This window comes from Cherax quadricarinatus, unplaced genomic scaffold, assembly GCF_038502225.1.
Source record: "Cherax quadricarinatus isolate ZL_2023a unplaced genomic scaffold, ASM3850222v1 Contig1243, whole genome shotgun sequence".
Classification (NCBI taxonomy): domain Eukaryota; kingdom Metazoa; phylum Arthropoda; class Malacostraca; order Decapoda; family Parastacidae; genus Cherax; species Cherax quadricarinatus.
Genome location: NW_027196269.1, coordinates 82,195 through 99,686, shown reverse-complemented (window position 1 = coordinate 99,686; position 17,492 = coordinate 82,195). Strand labels below are relative to the sequence as shown.

The window sequence follows — 17,492 nt, the reverse complement described above, 5'->3', positions numbered from 1 at the left end:
AGAAAAGCCTTTCAGACATTCTGAACACTGATATGGCTTCTCTCCAGTATGAGTTCTCATGTGACTTACTAAGCTTGATTTTCGAGAAAAATCTTTCAGACATTCTGAACACTGATATGGCTTCTCTCCAGTATGAGTTCTCATGTGACCTACTAACTTAGATTTTTCAGAAAAACCTTTCAGACATTCTGAACAATGATATGGCTTCTCTCCAGTATGAGTTCTCATGTGACCTACTAACTTAGATTTTTCAGAAAAACCTTTCAGACATTCTGAACACTGATATGGCTTCTCCCAAGTATGAGTTCTCATGTGATTTACTAAGTATGATTTTTTAGAAAAGTCTTTCAGACATTCTGAACACTGATATGGCTTCACTCCAGTATGAATTCTTATGTGACCTACTAAGCTTGATTTTTGAGAAAAATCTTTCAGACATTCTGAACACTGATATGGCTTCTCTCCAGTATGAGTTCTCAAGTGACTTACTAAGACTGATTTTTTAGAAAAATCTTTCAGACATTCTGAACACTGATATGGCTTCTCTCCAGTATGAGTTCTCATGTGATTTACTAAGTATGATTTTTTAGAAAAGTCTTTCAGACATTCTGAACACTGATATGGCTTCACTCCAGTATGAATTCTTATGTGACCTACTAAGCTTGATTTTTGAGAAAAATCTTTCAGACATTCTGAACACTGATATGGCTTCTCTCCAGTATGAGTTCTCAAGTGACTTACTAAGACTGATTTTTTAGAAAAATCTTTCAGACATTCTGAACACTGATATGGCTTCTCTCCAGTATGAGTTCTCATGTGACTTAATAAGACTGATTTTTGAGAAAAATCTTTCAGACATTCTGAACACTGATATGGCTTCTCTCCAGTATGTGTTCTCATGTGACGTACTAACTTCGATTTTTCAGAAAAATCTTTCAGACATTCTGAACACTGATGCTTCTCTCCAGTGTGAGTTCTCATATGACTTACTAAGTTTGATTTTTCAGAAAAATCTTTCAGACATTCTGAACACTGATATAACTTCTCTCCAGTATGTGTTCTCATGTGACGTACTAACTTTGATTTTTCAGAAAAATCTTTCAGACATTCTGAACACTGATATGGCTTCTCTCCAGTATGAGTTCTCATGTTAATGGCTAAATTATATTTTTCAGAAAACTCTTTTAGACACACTGACCACTGAAGTGTTTTTCTGCCTATGATAAACTTGGTCTGATATCTACACTGAAGTTGTTGTGAAGATTGTTTTAGTGATGAGTGTGAATGTTGATATAATTGGTCTCCTACATGAACAACTGTACACTGTCCTGTCTCATCACACTGTTTTTCAGGTATTTTAGACATAGTGAACAATAAATTCTCATTTTTAAATTGTTTAACCAGGGGAAATTTGAGAATATTTTGTTAAACAGAAAACTAATATTCTTGTATTATTCAACTATTTTAAGTATAGCAAGCACTAAACATGAAGGGGTAATAGTGTTTGAGGAATAGGAAGGATGATATTAGCAAATATTTAGATATTTATGATACATTAATGTAATGACACTTGTTGGCATTCAAAGTATTGTAGTACCAACACTGTTGTTACAGTGTTGTCACTGAATAAGCACCATATTAGTATCTTCACTGTAGTAAAACTAGTTATTGTCACTGTAATAAAACTGTTATTGTCACCGTATTAACACTGTAATTAGTACTGTCATTGTATTAACACTGTGGTTACTGTTGTCACGATATATACATTACTGTATAGTCAGAACTTACACGAGTTCTCTGACATTGATGTTGGTACTACAAGTGCCACCTTCTTGTACCAGGATAACCTGCAGTACTGACACTACAAGTGCCACCTTCTTGTACCAGGATGATCTGCAGTATTGACACTACAAGTGCCACCTTCTTGTATCAGGATGACCTGCAGTACTGACACTACAAGTACCACCTTCTTGTACCAGGATGACATGCAGTATTGACATTACAAGTGCCACTTTCTTGTACCAGGATGACCTGCAGTATTGACACTACAAGTGCATCCTTCTTGTTCCAGGATGACCTGCAGTACTGACACTACAAGTGCCACTTTCTTGTACCAGGATGACCTGCAGCACTGACACCACAAGTGCCATTTTCTTGTACCAGGATGACCTGCAGTATTGACACTACAAGTGCCACTTTCTTGTACCAGGATGACCTGCAGTATTGACACTACAACTGCCAGCCTATGGTATCAAGGCAACCTGCAAAAGAAAACTGAAAATTTATGACCTTCAATTATAACCATTAAATTATAATTAATATTATTATAATTATCTTAAACCCACTAGCCATCTCTCACTGAGGTAATGTGACTCAATAAACAAGAAACACTTTCTGCATCACTGTCTTGCAAGAGTACCTGGAGTTTACCTGGAGAGAGTTCCGGGGGTCAACGCCCCCGCGGCTCGGTCTGTGACCAGGCCTCCTGGTTGATCAAAGCCTGATCAACCAGGCTGTTACTGCTGGCTGCACGCAAACCAATGTACGAGCCACAGCCCGGCTGGTCAGGAACCGACTTTAGGTGCTTGTCCAGTGCCAGCTTGAAGACTGCCAGGAGTCTGTTTGTAATCCCCTTTATACATGCTGGGAGGCAGTTAAACAGTCTCGGGCCCCTGACACTTATTGTATGGTCTCTTAACGTGCTAGTGATACCCCTGTTTTTCATTGGGGGGATGTTGCATTTTCTGCCAAGTCTTTTGCTTTCATAGTGAGTGATTTTCGTGTGCAAGTTCGGTACTAGTCCCTCCAGGATTTTCCAGGTGTGTATAATCATGTATCTCTCCCACCTGTGTTCCAGGGAATACAGGTATAGGAACCTCAAGTGCTCCTAGTAGTTGAGGTGTTTTATCTCCGTTATGCACGCCGTGAAGGTTCTCTGTACATTTTCTAGGTCAGCAATTTCACCTGCCTTGAAAGGTGCTGTTAGTGTGCAGCAATATTCCAGCCTAGATAAAACAAGTGACCTGAAGAGTGTCATCATGGGCTTGGCCTCCCTAGTTTTGAAGGTTCTCATTATCCATCCTGTCATTTTTCTAGCAGATGCGATTGATACAATGTTATGATCCTTGAAGGTGAGATCCTCCGACATGATCACTCCCAGGTCTTTGACGTTGGTGTTTCCCTCTATTTTGTGGCCAGAATTTGTTTTGTACTCTGATGAAGATTTAATTTCCTCGTGTTTACCATATCTGAGTAATTGAAATTTCTCATCGTTGAACTTCATATTGTTTTCTGCAGCCCACTGAAAGATTTGGTTGATGTCCGCCTGGAGCCTTGCAGTGTCTGCAATTGAAGACACTGTCATGCAGATTCGGGTGTCATCTGCAAAGGAAGACACGGTGCTGTGGCTGACATCCTTGTCTATGTCAGATATGAGGATGAGGAACAAGATGGGAGTGAGTACTGTGCCTTGTGGAACAGAGCGTTTCACCGTAGCTGCCTCGGACTTTGCTCTGTTGACTACTACTCTATGTGTTCTGTTAGTGAGGAAATTATAGATCCATCGACCGACTTTTCCTGTTATTCCTTTAGCATGCATTTTGTGCGCTATTACGCCATAGTCACTGTTATGGGGCTATAGGACCCAACATGTAACTGCTACTTATAAAAAGTAGCAGTTACTCTGGAATACCTAATTATATTGAATTGATGGGGACTTTGCTCTGAATGTCAGAAGGACTGATCAACCTTATGACTGAGAGGCAGCTGGGTCAAGCCTATTTTTCTCAATATAATAGGTTATACTATAGACACATAAACACACAATTTAAATAAGTAGTTTATAAAGTTGTATTTCTTTTTGTAAAAGTAAAATTAAGGTGTGGTAGAATTGTGGTAACTGGAGAATTGTGCTTGGCAACAGTCTTTTGTTTTGGTGGGAGGAGCTTAGCCAGGCTCTCTCTCTCTCTCCCTCTCACTGACTCTCTCTCTCTCTGTGGCTGACCTTCAACCTGGCAGGATCTCTGGGTCCTTCTTCTATCTGTTGGGGCATTATGTGTGCTCCAGGGGTGAGTTTTTATAATTTAAGTTGTGGCCACCATATCCAGGGTGACTAAAGTGTGTCAAAACACTGGTTATCCCAGAGTTATGTCAAGAAGAGAGGACAAAAGTTGTTGGGATACACCATGTGGGAGAACAGCTATGGAGTGTGTAGATTTTTGTTTTGAATATGTGAGGCTGTAAATTGTATATTCTGTACATATCTATTTAGAATACAGTTATATTTTTATAGTAGTAGTTTAAATAACCTGTGAAGAGGGCTGGTGAAAGGATATCAGAGACACTCAAGATGATCAGCCATGATGTAAGTATTACCCCTAGACAAATAAGGCCATTAAGTAAAAGCTACCCCACACTAGAACATGTAGTGAGAATCTTACTATCAAAGTAATAAGGGACAACCAACGTAACAGTCACACCTGTCGAAGGCTTTTGCAAAGTCTGTATATATTACATCTGCATTCTTTTTGTCTTCTAGTGCATCTAGGACCTTGTCGTAGTGATCCAATAGTTGAGACAGACAGGAGCGACCTGTTCTAAACCCATGTTGCCCTGGGTTGTGTAACTGATGGGTTTCTAGATGGGGGGTGATCTTGCTTCTTAGGATCCTTTCAAAGATTTTTATGATATGGGATGTTAGTGCTATCGGTCTGTAGTTCTTTGCTGTTGCTTTACTGCCCCCTTTGTGGAGTGGGGCTATGTCTGTTGTTTTTAGTAACTGTGGGACGACCCGTGTGTCCATGCTCCCTCTCCATAGGATGGTAAAGGCTCATGATAGGGGCTTCTTGCAGTTCTTGATGAACACGGAGTTCCACGAGTCTGGCCCTGGGGCAGAATGCATGGGCATGTCATTTATCGCCTGTTCGAAGTCATTTGGCATCAGGATAACATCGGATAAGCTTGTGTTAACCAAATTCTGTGGCTCTCCCATAAAAAATTCATTTTGATCTTCGACTCTCAGTCTGGTTAGCGGCTTGCTAAAAACTGAGTCATATTGGGACTTGAGTAGCTCACTCATTTCCTTGCTGTCATCTGTGTAGGACCCATCTTGTGTAAGAATGGTATATAATACCGACAAGATGAAATTATAAAACTGGGTTGCTTAAATGTGCGTGGATGTAGTGCGGATGACAAGAAACAGATGATTGCTGATGTTATGAATGAAAAGAAGTTGGATGTCCTGGCCCTAAGCGAAACAAAGCTGAAGAGGGTAGGAGAGTTTCAGTGGGGGGAAATAAATGGGATTAAATCTGGAGTATCTGAGAGAGTTAGAGCAAAGGAAGGGGTAGCAGTAATGTTAAATGATCAGTTATGGAAGGAGAAAAGAGAATATGAATGTGTAAATTCAAGAATTATGTGGATTAAAGTAAAGGTTGGATGCGAGAAGTGGGTCATAATAAGCGTGTATGCACCTGGAGAAGAGAGGAATGCAGAGGAGAGAGAGAGATTTTGGGAGATGTTAAGTGAATGTATAGGAGCCTTTGAACCAAGTGAGAGAGTAATTGTGGTAGGGGACTTGAATGCTAAAGTAGGAGAAACTTTTAGAGAGGGTGTGGTAGGTAAGTTTGGGGTGCCAGGTGTAAATGATAATGGGAGCCCTTTGATTGAACTTTGTATAGAAAGGGGTTTAGTTATAGGTAATACATATTTTAAGAAGAAGAGGATAAATAAGTATACACGATATGATGTAGGGCGAAATGACAGTAGTTTGTTGGATTATGTATTGGTAGATAAAAGACTGTTGAGTAGACTTCAGGATGTACATGTTTATAGAGGGGCCACAGATATATCAGATCACTTTCTAGTTGTAGCTACACTGAGAGTAAAAGGTAGATGGGATACAAGGAGAATAGAAGCATCAGGGAAGAGAGAGGTAAAGGTTTATAAACTAAAAGAGGAGGCAGTTAGGGTAAGATATAAACAGCTATTGGAGGATAGATGGGCTAATGAGAGCATAGGCAATGGGGTCGAAGAGGTATGGGGTAGGTTTAAAAATGTAGTGTTAGAGTGTTCAGCAGAAGTTTGTGGTTACAGGAAAGTGGGTGCAGGAGGGAAGAGGAGCGATTGGTGGAATGATGATGTAAAGAGAGTAGTAAGGGAGAAAAAGTTAGCATATGAGAAGTTTTTACAAAGTAGAAGTGATGCAAGGAGGGAAGAGTATATGGAGAAAAAGAGAGAAGTTAAGAGAGTGGTGAAGCAATGTAAAAAGAGAGCAAATGAGAGAGTGGGTGAGATGTTATCAACAAATTTTGTTGAAAATAAGAAAAAGTTTTGGAGTGAGATTAACAAGTTAAGAAAGCCTAGAGAACAAATGGATTTGTCAGTTAAAAATAGGAGAGGAGAGTTATTAAATGGAGAGTTAGAGGTATTGGGAAGATGGAAGGAATATTTTGAGGAATTGTTAAATGTTGATGAAGATAGGGAAGCTGTGATTTCGTGTATAGGGCAAGGAGGAATAACATCTTGTAGGAGTGAGGAAGAGCCAGTTGTGAGTGTGGGGGAAGTTCGTGAGGCAGTAGGTAAAATGAAAGGGGGTAAGGCAGCCGGGATTGATGGGATAAAGATAGAAATGTTAAAAGCAGGTGGGGATATAGTTTTGGAGTGGTTGGTGCAATTATTTAATAAATGTATGGAAGAGGGTAAGGTACCTAGGGATTGGCAGAGAGCATGCATAGTTCCTTTGTATAAAGGCAAAGGGGATAAAAGAGAGTGCAAAAATTATAGGGGGATAAGTCTGTTGAGTGTACCTGGTAAAGTGTATGGTAGAGTTATAATTGAAAGAATTAAGAGTAAGACGGAGAATAGGATAGCAGATGAACAAGGAGGCTTTAGGAAAGGTAGGGGGTGTGTGGACCAGGTGTTTACAGTGAAACATATAAGTGAACAGTATTTAGATAAGGCTAAAGAGGTCTTTGTGGCATTTATGGATTTGGAAAAGGCGTATGACAGGGTGGATAGGGGGGCAATGTGGCAGATGTTGCAAGTGTATGGTGTAGGAGGTAGGTTACTGAAAGCAGTGAAGAGTTTTTACGAGGATAGCGAGGCTCAAGTTAGAGTATGTAGGAAAGAGGGAAATTTTTTCCCAGTAAAAGTAGGCCTTAGACAAGGATGTGTGATGTCACCGTGGTTGTTTAATATATTTATAGATGGGGTTGTAAGAGAAGTAAATGCGAGGGTCTTGGCAAGAGGCGTGGAGTTAAAAGATAAAGAATCACACACAAAGTGGGAGTTGTCACAGCTGCTCTTTGCTGATGATACTGTGCTCTTGGGAGATTCTGAAGAGAAGTTGCAGAGATTGGTGGATGAATTTGGTAGGGTGTGCAAAAGAAGAAAATTAAAGGTGAATACAGGAAAGAGTAAGGTTATGAGGATAACAAAAAGATTAGGTGATGAAAGATTGAATATCAGATTGGAGGGAGAGAGTATGGAGGAGGTGAACGTATTCAGATATTTGGGAGTGGACGTGTCAGCGGATGGGTCTATGAAAGATGAGGTGAATCATAGAATTGATGAGGGAAAAAGAGTGAGTGGTGCACTTAGGAGTCTGTGGAGACAAAGAACTTTGTCCTTGGAGGCAAAGAGGGGAATGTATGAGAGTATAGTTTTACCAACGCTCTTATATGGGTGTGAAGCGTGGGTGATGAATGTTGCAGCGAGGAGAAGGCTGGAGGCAGTGGAGATGTCATGTCTGAGGGCAATGTGTGGTGTGAATATAATGCAGAGAATTCGTAGTTTGGAAGTTAGGAGGAGGTGCGGGATTACCAAAACTGTTGTCCAGAGGGCTGAGGAAGGGTTGTTGAGGTGGTTCGGACATGTAGAGAGAATGGAGCGAAACAGAATGACTTCAAGAGTGTATCAGTCTGTAGTGGAAGGAAGGCGGGGTAGGGGTCGGCCTAGGAAGGGTTGGAGGGAGGGGGTAAAGGAGGTTTTGTGTGCGAGGGGCTTGGACTTCCAGCAGGCATGCGTGAGCGTGTTTGATAGGAGTGAATGGAGACAAATGGTTTTTAATACTTGACGTGCTGTTGGAGTGTGAGCAAAGTAACATTTATGAAGGGATTCAGGGAAACCGGCAGGCCGGACTTGAGTCCTGGAGATGGGAAGTACAGTGCCTGCACTCTGAAGGAGGGGTGTTAATGTTGCAGTTTAAAAACTGTAGTGTAAAGCACCCTTCTGGCAAGACAGTGATGGAGTGAATGATGGTGAAAGTTTTTCTTTTTCGGGCCACCCTGCCTTGGTGGGAATCGGCCGGTGTGATAATAAAAAAAAAAAATAAAAGATGAAATTAAGACACATGTGCAACATCTGGGTATCTTTATTGCAGATGTTTTGCCATCCAGTGGCTTTATCAATACAAAAAATAACTGTAAAGAGTGCTCTGTTTCTGGCATCTCTTTAATTAAACCCTTTCAGGGTCCAAGGCCAAAATCGGAAGGGGTGCCCCAGTGTCCAAGAAATTTTGAAAAAAAAAAAAATTATTTTTTCTTACAGAATTAGAGAGTATATTTCTGTGAAGGTAATAAAACAAAACAAAAAATTCTGATCATTATTTACCGAGATACAGTGCCGAGAAGTTGACCCAAAATGACCGTGTGGCGGCAACATCGATGATTTCCACATACGCGCATTACTTTATTTTCCGTTTTTTAAATTTTTTTTTCTAATTTTTTTTCTTTTCCTACTAACATTTGGCACCTGAGAGACCAATACTGTACATAATGTATATATATATATATATATATATATATATAGGATTGCTGGTTTCTTTTTCTGTCTCATAAACACGCTAAGATAACAGGGATATCTTGCTACTCCTACTTACACTTTGGTCACACTTCACAGACACGCACATGCATATATATATATACATACATCTAGGTTTTTCTCCTTTTTCTAAATAGCTCTTGTTCTTTTTTATTTCTTCTATTGTCCATGGGGAAGTGGAAAAGAATCTTTCCTCCGTAAGCCATGCGTGTCGTATGAGGCGACTAAAATGCCGGGAGCAATGGGCTAGTAACCCCTTCTCCTGTATACAATTACTAAAAAAGAGAAGAAGAAAAACTTTATAAAACTGGGTTGCTTAAATGTGCGTGGATGTAGTGCGGATGACAAGAAACAGATGATTGCTGATGTTATGAATGAAAAGAAGTTGGATGTCCTGGCCCTAAGCGAAACAAAGCTGAAGGGGGTAGGAGAGTTTCAGTGGGGGGAAATAAATGGGATTAAATCTGGAGTATCTGAGAGAGTTAGAGCAAAGGAAGGGGTAGCAGTAATGTTAAATGATCAGTTATGGAAGGAGAAAAGTGAATATGAATGTGTAAATTCAAGAATTATGTGGATTAAAGTAAAGGTTGGATGCGAGAAGTGGGTCATAATAAGCGTGTATGCACCTGGAGAAGAGAGGAATGCAGAGGAGAGAGAGAGATTTTGGGAGATGTTAAGTGAATGTATAGGAGCCTTTGAACCAAGTGAGAGAGTAATTGTGGTAGGGGACTTGAATGCTAAAGTAGGAGAAACTTTTAGAGAGGGTGTGGTAGGTAAGTTTGGGGTGCCAGGTGTAAATGATAATGGGAGCCCTTTGATTGAACTTTGTATAGAAAGGGGTTTAGTTATAGGTAATACATATTTTAAGAAAAAGAGGATAAATAAGTATACACGATATGATGTAGGGCGAAATGACAGTAGTTTGTTGGATTATGTATTGGTAGATAAAAGACTGTTGAGTAGACTTCAGGATGTACATGTTTATAGAGGGGCCACAGATATATCAGATCACTTTCTAGTTGTAGCTACACTGAGAGTAAAAGGTAGATGGGATACAAGGAGAATAGAAGCATCAGGGAAGAGAGAGGTGAAGGTTTATAAACTAAAAGAGGAGGCAGTTAGGGTAAGATATAAACAGCTATTGGAGGATAGATGGGCTAATGAGAGCATAGGCAATGGGGTCGAAGAGGTATGGGGTAGGTTTAAAAATGTAGTGTTAGAGTGTTCAGCAGAAGTTTGTGGTTACAGGAAAGTGGGTGCAGGAGGGAAGAGGAGCGATTGGTGGAATGATGATGTAAAGAGAGTAGTAAGGGAGAAAAAGTTAGCATATGAGAAGTTTTTACAAAGTAGAAGTGATGCAAGGAGGGAAGAGTATATGGAGAAAAAGAGAGAAGTTAAGAGAGTGGTGAAGCAATGTAAAAAGAGAGCAAATGAGAGAGTGGGTGAGATGTTATCAACAAATTTTGTTGAAAATAAGAAAAAGTTTTGGAGTGAGATTAACAAGTTAAGAAAGCCTAGAGAACAAATGGATTTGTCAGTTAAAAATAGGAGAGGAGAGTTATTAAATGGAGAGTTAGAGGTATTGGGAAGATGGAAGGAATATTTTGAGGAATTGTTAAATGTTGATGAAGATAGGGAAGCTGTGATTTCGTGTATAGGGCAAGGAGGAATAACATCTTGTAGGAGTGAGGAAGAGCCAGTTGTGAGTGTGGGGGAAGTTCGTGAGGCAGTAGGTAAAATGAAAGGGGGTAAGGCAGCCGGGATTGATGGGATAAAGATAGAAATGTTAAAAGCAGGTGGGGATATAGTTTTGGAGTGGTTGGTGCAATTATTTAATAAATGTATGGAAGAGGGTAAGGTACCTAGGGATTGGCAGAGAGCATGCATAGTTCCTTTGTATAAAGGCAAAGGGGATAAAAGAGAGTGCAAAAATTATAGGGGGATAAGTCTGTTGAGTGTACCTGGTAAAGTGTATGGTAGAGTTATAATTGAAAGAATTAAGAGTAAGACGGAGAATAGGATAGCAGATGAACAAGGAGGCTTTAGGAAAGGTAGGGGGTGTGTGGACCAGGTGTTTACAGTGAAACATATAAGTGAACAGTATTTAGATAAGGCTAAAGAGGTCTTTGTGGCATTTATGGATTTGGAAAAGGCGTATGACAGGGTGGATAGGGGGGCAATGTGGCAGATGTTGCAAGTGTATGGTGTAGGAGGTAGGTTACTGAAAGCAGTGAAGAGTTTTTAAGAGGATAGTGAGGCTCAAGTTAGAGTATGTAGGAAAGAGGGAAATTTTTTCCCAGTAAAAGTAGGCCTTAGACAAGGATGTGTGATGTCACCGTGGTTGTTTAATATAATTATAGATGGGGTTGTAAGAGAAGTAAATGCGAGGGTCTTGGCAAGAGGCGTGGAGTTAAAAGATAAAGAATCACACACAAAGTGGGAGTTGTCACAGCTGCTCTTTGCTGATGACACTGTGCTCTTGGGAGATTCTGAAGAGAAGTTGCAGAGATTGGTGGATGAATTTGGTAGGGTGTGCAAAAGAAGAAAATTAAAGGTGAATACAGGAAAGAGAAAGGTTATGAGGATAACAAAAAGATTAGGTGATGAAAGATTGAATATCAGATTGGAGGGAGAGAGTATGGAGGAGGTGAACGTATTCAGATATTTGGGAGTGGACGTGTCAGCGGATGGGTCTATGAAAGATGAGGTGAATCATAGAATTAATGAGGGAAAAAGAGTGAGTGGTGCACTTAGGAGTCTGTGGAGACAAAGAACTTTGTCCTTGGAGGCAAAGAGGGGAATGTATGAGAGTATAGTTTTACCAACGCTCTTATATGGGTGTGAAGCGTGGGTGATGAATGTTGCAGCGAGGAGAAGGCTGGAGGCAGTGGAGATGTCATGTCTGAGGGCAATGTGTGGTGTGAATATAATGCAGAGAATTCGTAGTTTGGAAGTTAGGAGGAGGTGCGGGATTACCAAAACTGTTGTCCAGAGGGCTGAGGAAGGGTTGTTGAGGTGGTTCGGAAGGAAGGCGGGGTAGGGGTCGGCCTAGGAAGGGTTGGAGGGAGGGGGTAAAGGAGGTTTTGTGTGCGAGGGGCTTGGACTTCCAGCAGGCATGCGTGAGCGTGTTTGATAGGAGTGAATGGAGACAAATGGTTTTTAACACTTGACGTGCTGTTGGAGTGTGAGCAAAGTAACATTTATGAAGGGATTCAGGGAAACCGGCAGGCCGGACTTGAGTCCTGGAGATGGGAAGTACAGTGCCTGCACTCTGAAGGAGGGGTGTTAATGTTGCAGTTTAAAAACTGCAGTGTAAAGCACCCTTCTGGCAAGACAGTGATGGAGTGAATGATGGTGAAAGTTTTTCTTTTTCGGGCCACCCTGCCTTGGTGGGAATCGGCCGGTGTGATAATAATAAAAATATATATAAACTCACTGTATTGAACACAATAACCGCACTAAAGTAATTATCATAGTATTCTTTACCACTTTTGTTTATTACAATAAACATGTGCAAATCTTGTATAATACTAATGTTCTATCATATATTTACATATGTACAATCACTGGACATGTTTTTAGAACTGCTGCAGCTTGTGGAACTCCTTGAAACAAGGCACCATGCACAGAGGTACCTTACATTCCTCGAACATAAACCGAGTGTCTTTGCATCTTTGTTGTCATCGTTTTGTTTGTGCACAGACAACACATCACTTCTGAGCAAATTTCTTCTTAGTTGCAGGAAGCTGTATTATGAAATGATCACCTTCCCTCCTCAAACGCTTGGGTATATCCTGAGGAGTTCGAAGATGGTTTTGTATAGCAGGTGTTACCTGGTATTTCATTATAAGTTGTCTGACAACAGACAAACAAAATTCACCATATAGTGGTCTGTTACCAGTCTTCACTTGGTACTTGTAACTCTTACGAACACAATCAACAAAGCCAATCTGCATATCACATTTGTCAACCAAACACATGTTTTCTGTATAATCAATCACTGTCACTGGTTTTCGAATATGTTCATTAGTCATTCTATCAACTTCGCCACTGTCTTGCATTTCGTTACAGTGAATGGTTGTCAACAATATGACATCTCGTTTGTCATGCCACCATAATGCCATGATGTCATTGGCAGTAAACACCTGCACCTTATCACCACGAGTGTCTGCTTTGAACCTGGGCATATGTTTATTGTTAGAACGCACTGTGCCACACACACATCTGTCTTGTTTACTCACAAGAAATCACTGAGTAAAGGGCTTGTGTACCAGTTATCAGTATATAATGTATGCCTCTTACCAAGATAAGGTGCCATCATGCTTCTCACTACGTCACCTGAAATACCCAATAACATCCTGGAATCTTTCAACGTTTTACTTCCCGTGTATACAACAATATCCAATACCAGGCCACTGTCACAGTCACGGAGTACAAACAGTTTTACACTAAAGCACTTCCTCTTGCTCGATATACATGTATACTGTTTGAATGTTCAGGTGCCAGTACTGACCGAATTTTTTCCCATAAGGAATATTGTGAAGTAGATTAGTCAGTGTACTTTTGAACAAAATCAAAGATTCGTCAAGTACAAGATTCTTGAATGGATGAAAGTACATGTTGAACTTTTCTTTCAGATACATAAAAACATTTCTTATCTTGTATAACCTGTCACTTCTGTGAGGCCTGGTTTTGTCAGAGAAGTGCAACATACATAACAGTAAACCATACCCCCGGCCAGGATTGAACCCGCGGTCATAGAATCTCAAAACTCCAGCCCGTCGCCCGACTCTATGACCGCGGGTTCAATCCCGGCCGGGGGTATGGTTTGTTTGCAATCGTGTCATTACGATTTCTTGAGTCACGTACATAACAGTAAGATAAACCTGTTCACTGGGATGATTTCACTGAAGACCTGGGAAGAAATTAGCCGATCTATGGACCAGTATGCAGTTATATTATGCTTATAGACATGAGGCATAAGCATTATTGTTGCAAAAAGCAAATACATTTCTGCAACAGTCGTCTCTTTCCACCGGTGTAGTCTTGACTGTGGTGATATCATCGTATTAGCCATGGTGTACTCATAATACTTGTTACTTTCCCTGACAATAGTTTCCATCAAGGGCTGGTCAAAGAATAGTTCAAAAAAGTCCAGTTCATTGGCAGTGGTTCCAAGAGGACAAGTAGGTAGAATTCCACTTTGAGAGTCATCAAAGTGGTGGGGCTTGGGAACAAAATTGGGATTTTGCTGCCAATCCCAGATACAGTTTGCTGGTGGATACTGGATATCATAGGCTGGTTGTGCTGGTAGTTGTGGTTGGGGTGGGCTGGACTGGTGGCTGATGCTCCACTTTGTCCTTGAACTGAGGAGTCAGCAGCATGGGTCCCAGCCTGGGCTGGTGAGTTCCGCATGGCCGTGGCACTACCATCACCACTACCACCACCTACTGATGCCTGTGGTCTATCCATGCCAAGTGTAGCCACATCATCCTCACTTTCACTGTTTATTAGTGGTGTAGGGCCATGGGATGTACTCCGGGATGTACTCCATCCCCTGGGCACTGCATAGGGAACACTACCCGAGCGCATGCAGTGGCGTATATACCAACGCTTCACTGGTGAATATGTTTCATCACTATCACTACTCGAATGATCGACTAGAGCAATAAAATCACAATCCACGTAACTATTATCATTACTGAAGTTAGAGGCTTGACCATGCGAAAATAATAGTTTTCTCTTGCATTGAGGTACAATTGACTGCGACTGAGGAGTGCCCACACCAGAGGTAGAAGGCTGAGGATCGTCAGGGTTTTCTGCACTATTATCGATATCCTGGTCATTCCTTTCAGTCACTAACTAATCAAAGCCAAAGAATTCGTCTTCATTTCCATTTCCATCAGAGTCAGAACTATCAGATAGGAAAAGGAGAGTCCCAAATTTCCTTGGAGTGAGAGCTGCCTTGCGACGAGGCATGGTGAACAAAGGTAACTGAGCCAGCGTTCCCACAATGCTATGTGAGCGCCTAGAATTTTTGTTTATGGCACACACACCACACAGACCCGTTCTCTCACATGTAGGCCTATCAGCGTTTTTGCGCTAAATTTGATGCTGCTAGAATTTTGGCGTAGATGTGGAGTTTGGACCCTGAACATAAATCCGTAGATCTACCACACGGACCATGAAAGGGTTAAGATTTCTCTGAAGTGGGACAAGGTTTTGTCACTGAACATATTGCAGATATGGCTCATTTCAGTTTGGTCAGGGTGATACTTTTCAACAAAAGTTTGCAACTCATTCCACTTTGCACACATGTCCTTAATCACTTTAGAAAACACCTCCTTCACTCCCTCTTCCTCCTCCTTTGAAGCAAATTCCTGAGCTGTGGTGTGATGCTGTTCCAGTTGAAGCTCTTGCAGTTTGTCAGTGGTTAGTTCTTCCCTGTGGTTCTCCACCAACTCTTCCACATTCTCTCCACTCACCTCCAGCTCCATGGACTTGCCCAATGCCACAATACCTTCCACAACAGGCAAAGGGTAGACAGAGTCAGGGTCAGCCTCAAACCCTTCAAAATCCCTCTAGACGACACATTGTAGCCACAATTGTCTCAAAGCAGAGTTCAAGGTCATGGGAGTCATTCCTGACCTATAAGGCTTATGCAATGGAGGATACTAAAGTGCTTCCTCCAGGACTCTCTTAGCATCAATTGAGTGTCTGAGGTCACTTCAAAGGTCCTTTCAAACACTGCTGGATGAGAGGAGTGGTGTTAGGAGGAAATAACTTAACTGTTATAAAATTGAAGTCCCTAGACAATAGGTCTTCCAAATTTGGAGGAAGAACAGGAGCACTGTCCATTACCAGGAGGCACTTGAATGGCAAATTATCCAGGAGGTATTCTTTCACACTGGGGCCAATCACTTCATGGTCCCACTCTTTGAAAATTTGCCTTGTGACCCATGCCTTATTATTCACTTTCCACACGACACACTATTTATTCTTGATGACATTGTTTTTCTTAAACACTCTGGGATTTTCTGAGTGATACACAAGTAAAGGCTTCACTTTAAAATCACCACTAGAGTTAGCACAGAACAAAAGAGTGAACCTGTCTTTCATAGGCTTGTGTCCTGGCAGTGTGTTTTCCTCCTGAGTAATGTAGGTCCTCTTTGGCATTTTCTTCCAAAACAGACCTGTTTCATCACAATTGAACACTTGTTGGGGTTTGAATTTCTCAGTCTCTACGTACCCCTTAAATTCACTCACAAAGTTTTCAGCAGCACGTTTGTCTGAGCTTGCTGCCTCCTCATGCCTTACCACACTGTGTATGCCACTACATTTCTTAAAGCTGTCAAACCAGCCTCTGCTGGCCTTAAATTCACTAACATAAACACTGGTTCCAGGCATTTTCTGTATCAGATTGGTATTCAACTGCCTTCCCTTCTCACAAATGATCAACTCAGAAACACTATCACCTGCTATCTGTTTATTGTCGATCCACACCACCAACAACTTCTCAACCTCTTCGACTGTTTGTGATCTATTTTTTGGATGACATGACAACACCTCTCGCAACATCAGCTTCCTTGAGTTATTTTCTCTTTGCCAGGATAGAAGTGATAGTTGATTTGCTTTTGCCATACATCCTGGCAAGTTCCCTGAAATGAATGCCACTCCCATATTTTTCTATTATCTCCTTCATTGCTATGGTGTTCCTCACTTTCTTAATAACAGGGCCTATGGTGGCTTATTTCACAATCGCAATTAATCGTTGGATGGCTGGCTGGCTGGCTACCTGGATGGCTGGCTGGCTACCTGGATGGCTGGCTGGCTACCTGGATGGCTGGCTGGCTGGCTAGCTGGCTGGCTAGCTGGCTGGCTGCCTGGCTACCTGGCTGGCTGGCTGTCTAGCTGGATGGCTGGCTGGCTGTGTGGCTGGCTAGCTGGATGGCTGGCTGGCTGGCTGGCTGGCTGCCTGGCTTCCTGGCTGCCTGGCTGGCTAGATGGATGACTGGCTGGCTGGTTGCCTGGCTGGCTGGTTGCCTGGCTGGCTGGTTGCCTGGCTGGCTGGCAGGATGAGATCGCAGGGAAATGTTCAAGGATAAACAATGCTAGATTGGCTCATGACACCTGCGTGGGAAGACGGATGCGTCTGGTATGCTGGCTGAAACCTGGGGCAATGACTGAAATGCGGGACAAAATTTGGCTGAAAAAAGTGGGCAAAACCCGAAGCGGCCGATTCCCAGGGTAGCCAAAATCTGGGGTTTCACTGTATTCTACACAAGTACACAGTAACACTGCTGACAGTTTGGCGATGCTAATGTATGGCATCCCAACATACACTGTATGGCATCCAACATACACTGTTCTATGGAACCTTCCAAGGCCTAAACATCGTACAACTCAATTTTAGAAGCTGGTATATGATGGTCTTTATTTAGTATTTTGCACATTTGTGGGGACATAGCTCCTCTTGAGGTAATTATCATAGCTCCAAGGACAACCTCTTCAGGGTCAATGGACTGAACGTCGACGATGATAGGTGGTGACGTAGCATTGTCCTGTGATGTGTTGTAGAGATGAAGCTGCTGAGTTGCCCAACAGGCAGCCCAACTTCTAATTTGGCCAGTATCATAGTACTCAGCCTTCTGCCGATATTGATCCACCATGGA

The 17,492-nt window shown here is 41.7% G+C and overlaps 1 protein-coding gene across 1 annotated transcript; it reads right to left on the bottom strand.

The window, feature by feature from the left end:
• Window positions 1-6: 6 nt before the first annotated feature.
• On the bottom strand, window positions 7-2,784 carry LOC128700946 (zinc finger protein 84-like; the record flags this gene model as incomplete). Its single annotated transcript, XM_070080917.1, has 1 exon — window positions 7-2,784. A coding segment is annotated over exon 1 (1,359 nt), but the record flags the coding sequence as incomplete, so codon positions are not given.
• Between the last annotated feature and the right edge of the window lie 14,708 nt (window positions 2,785-17,492).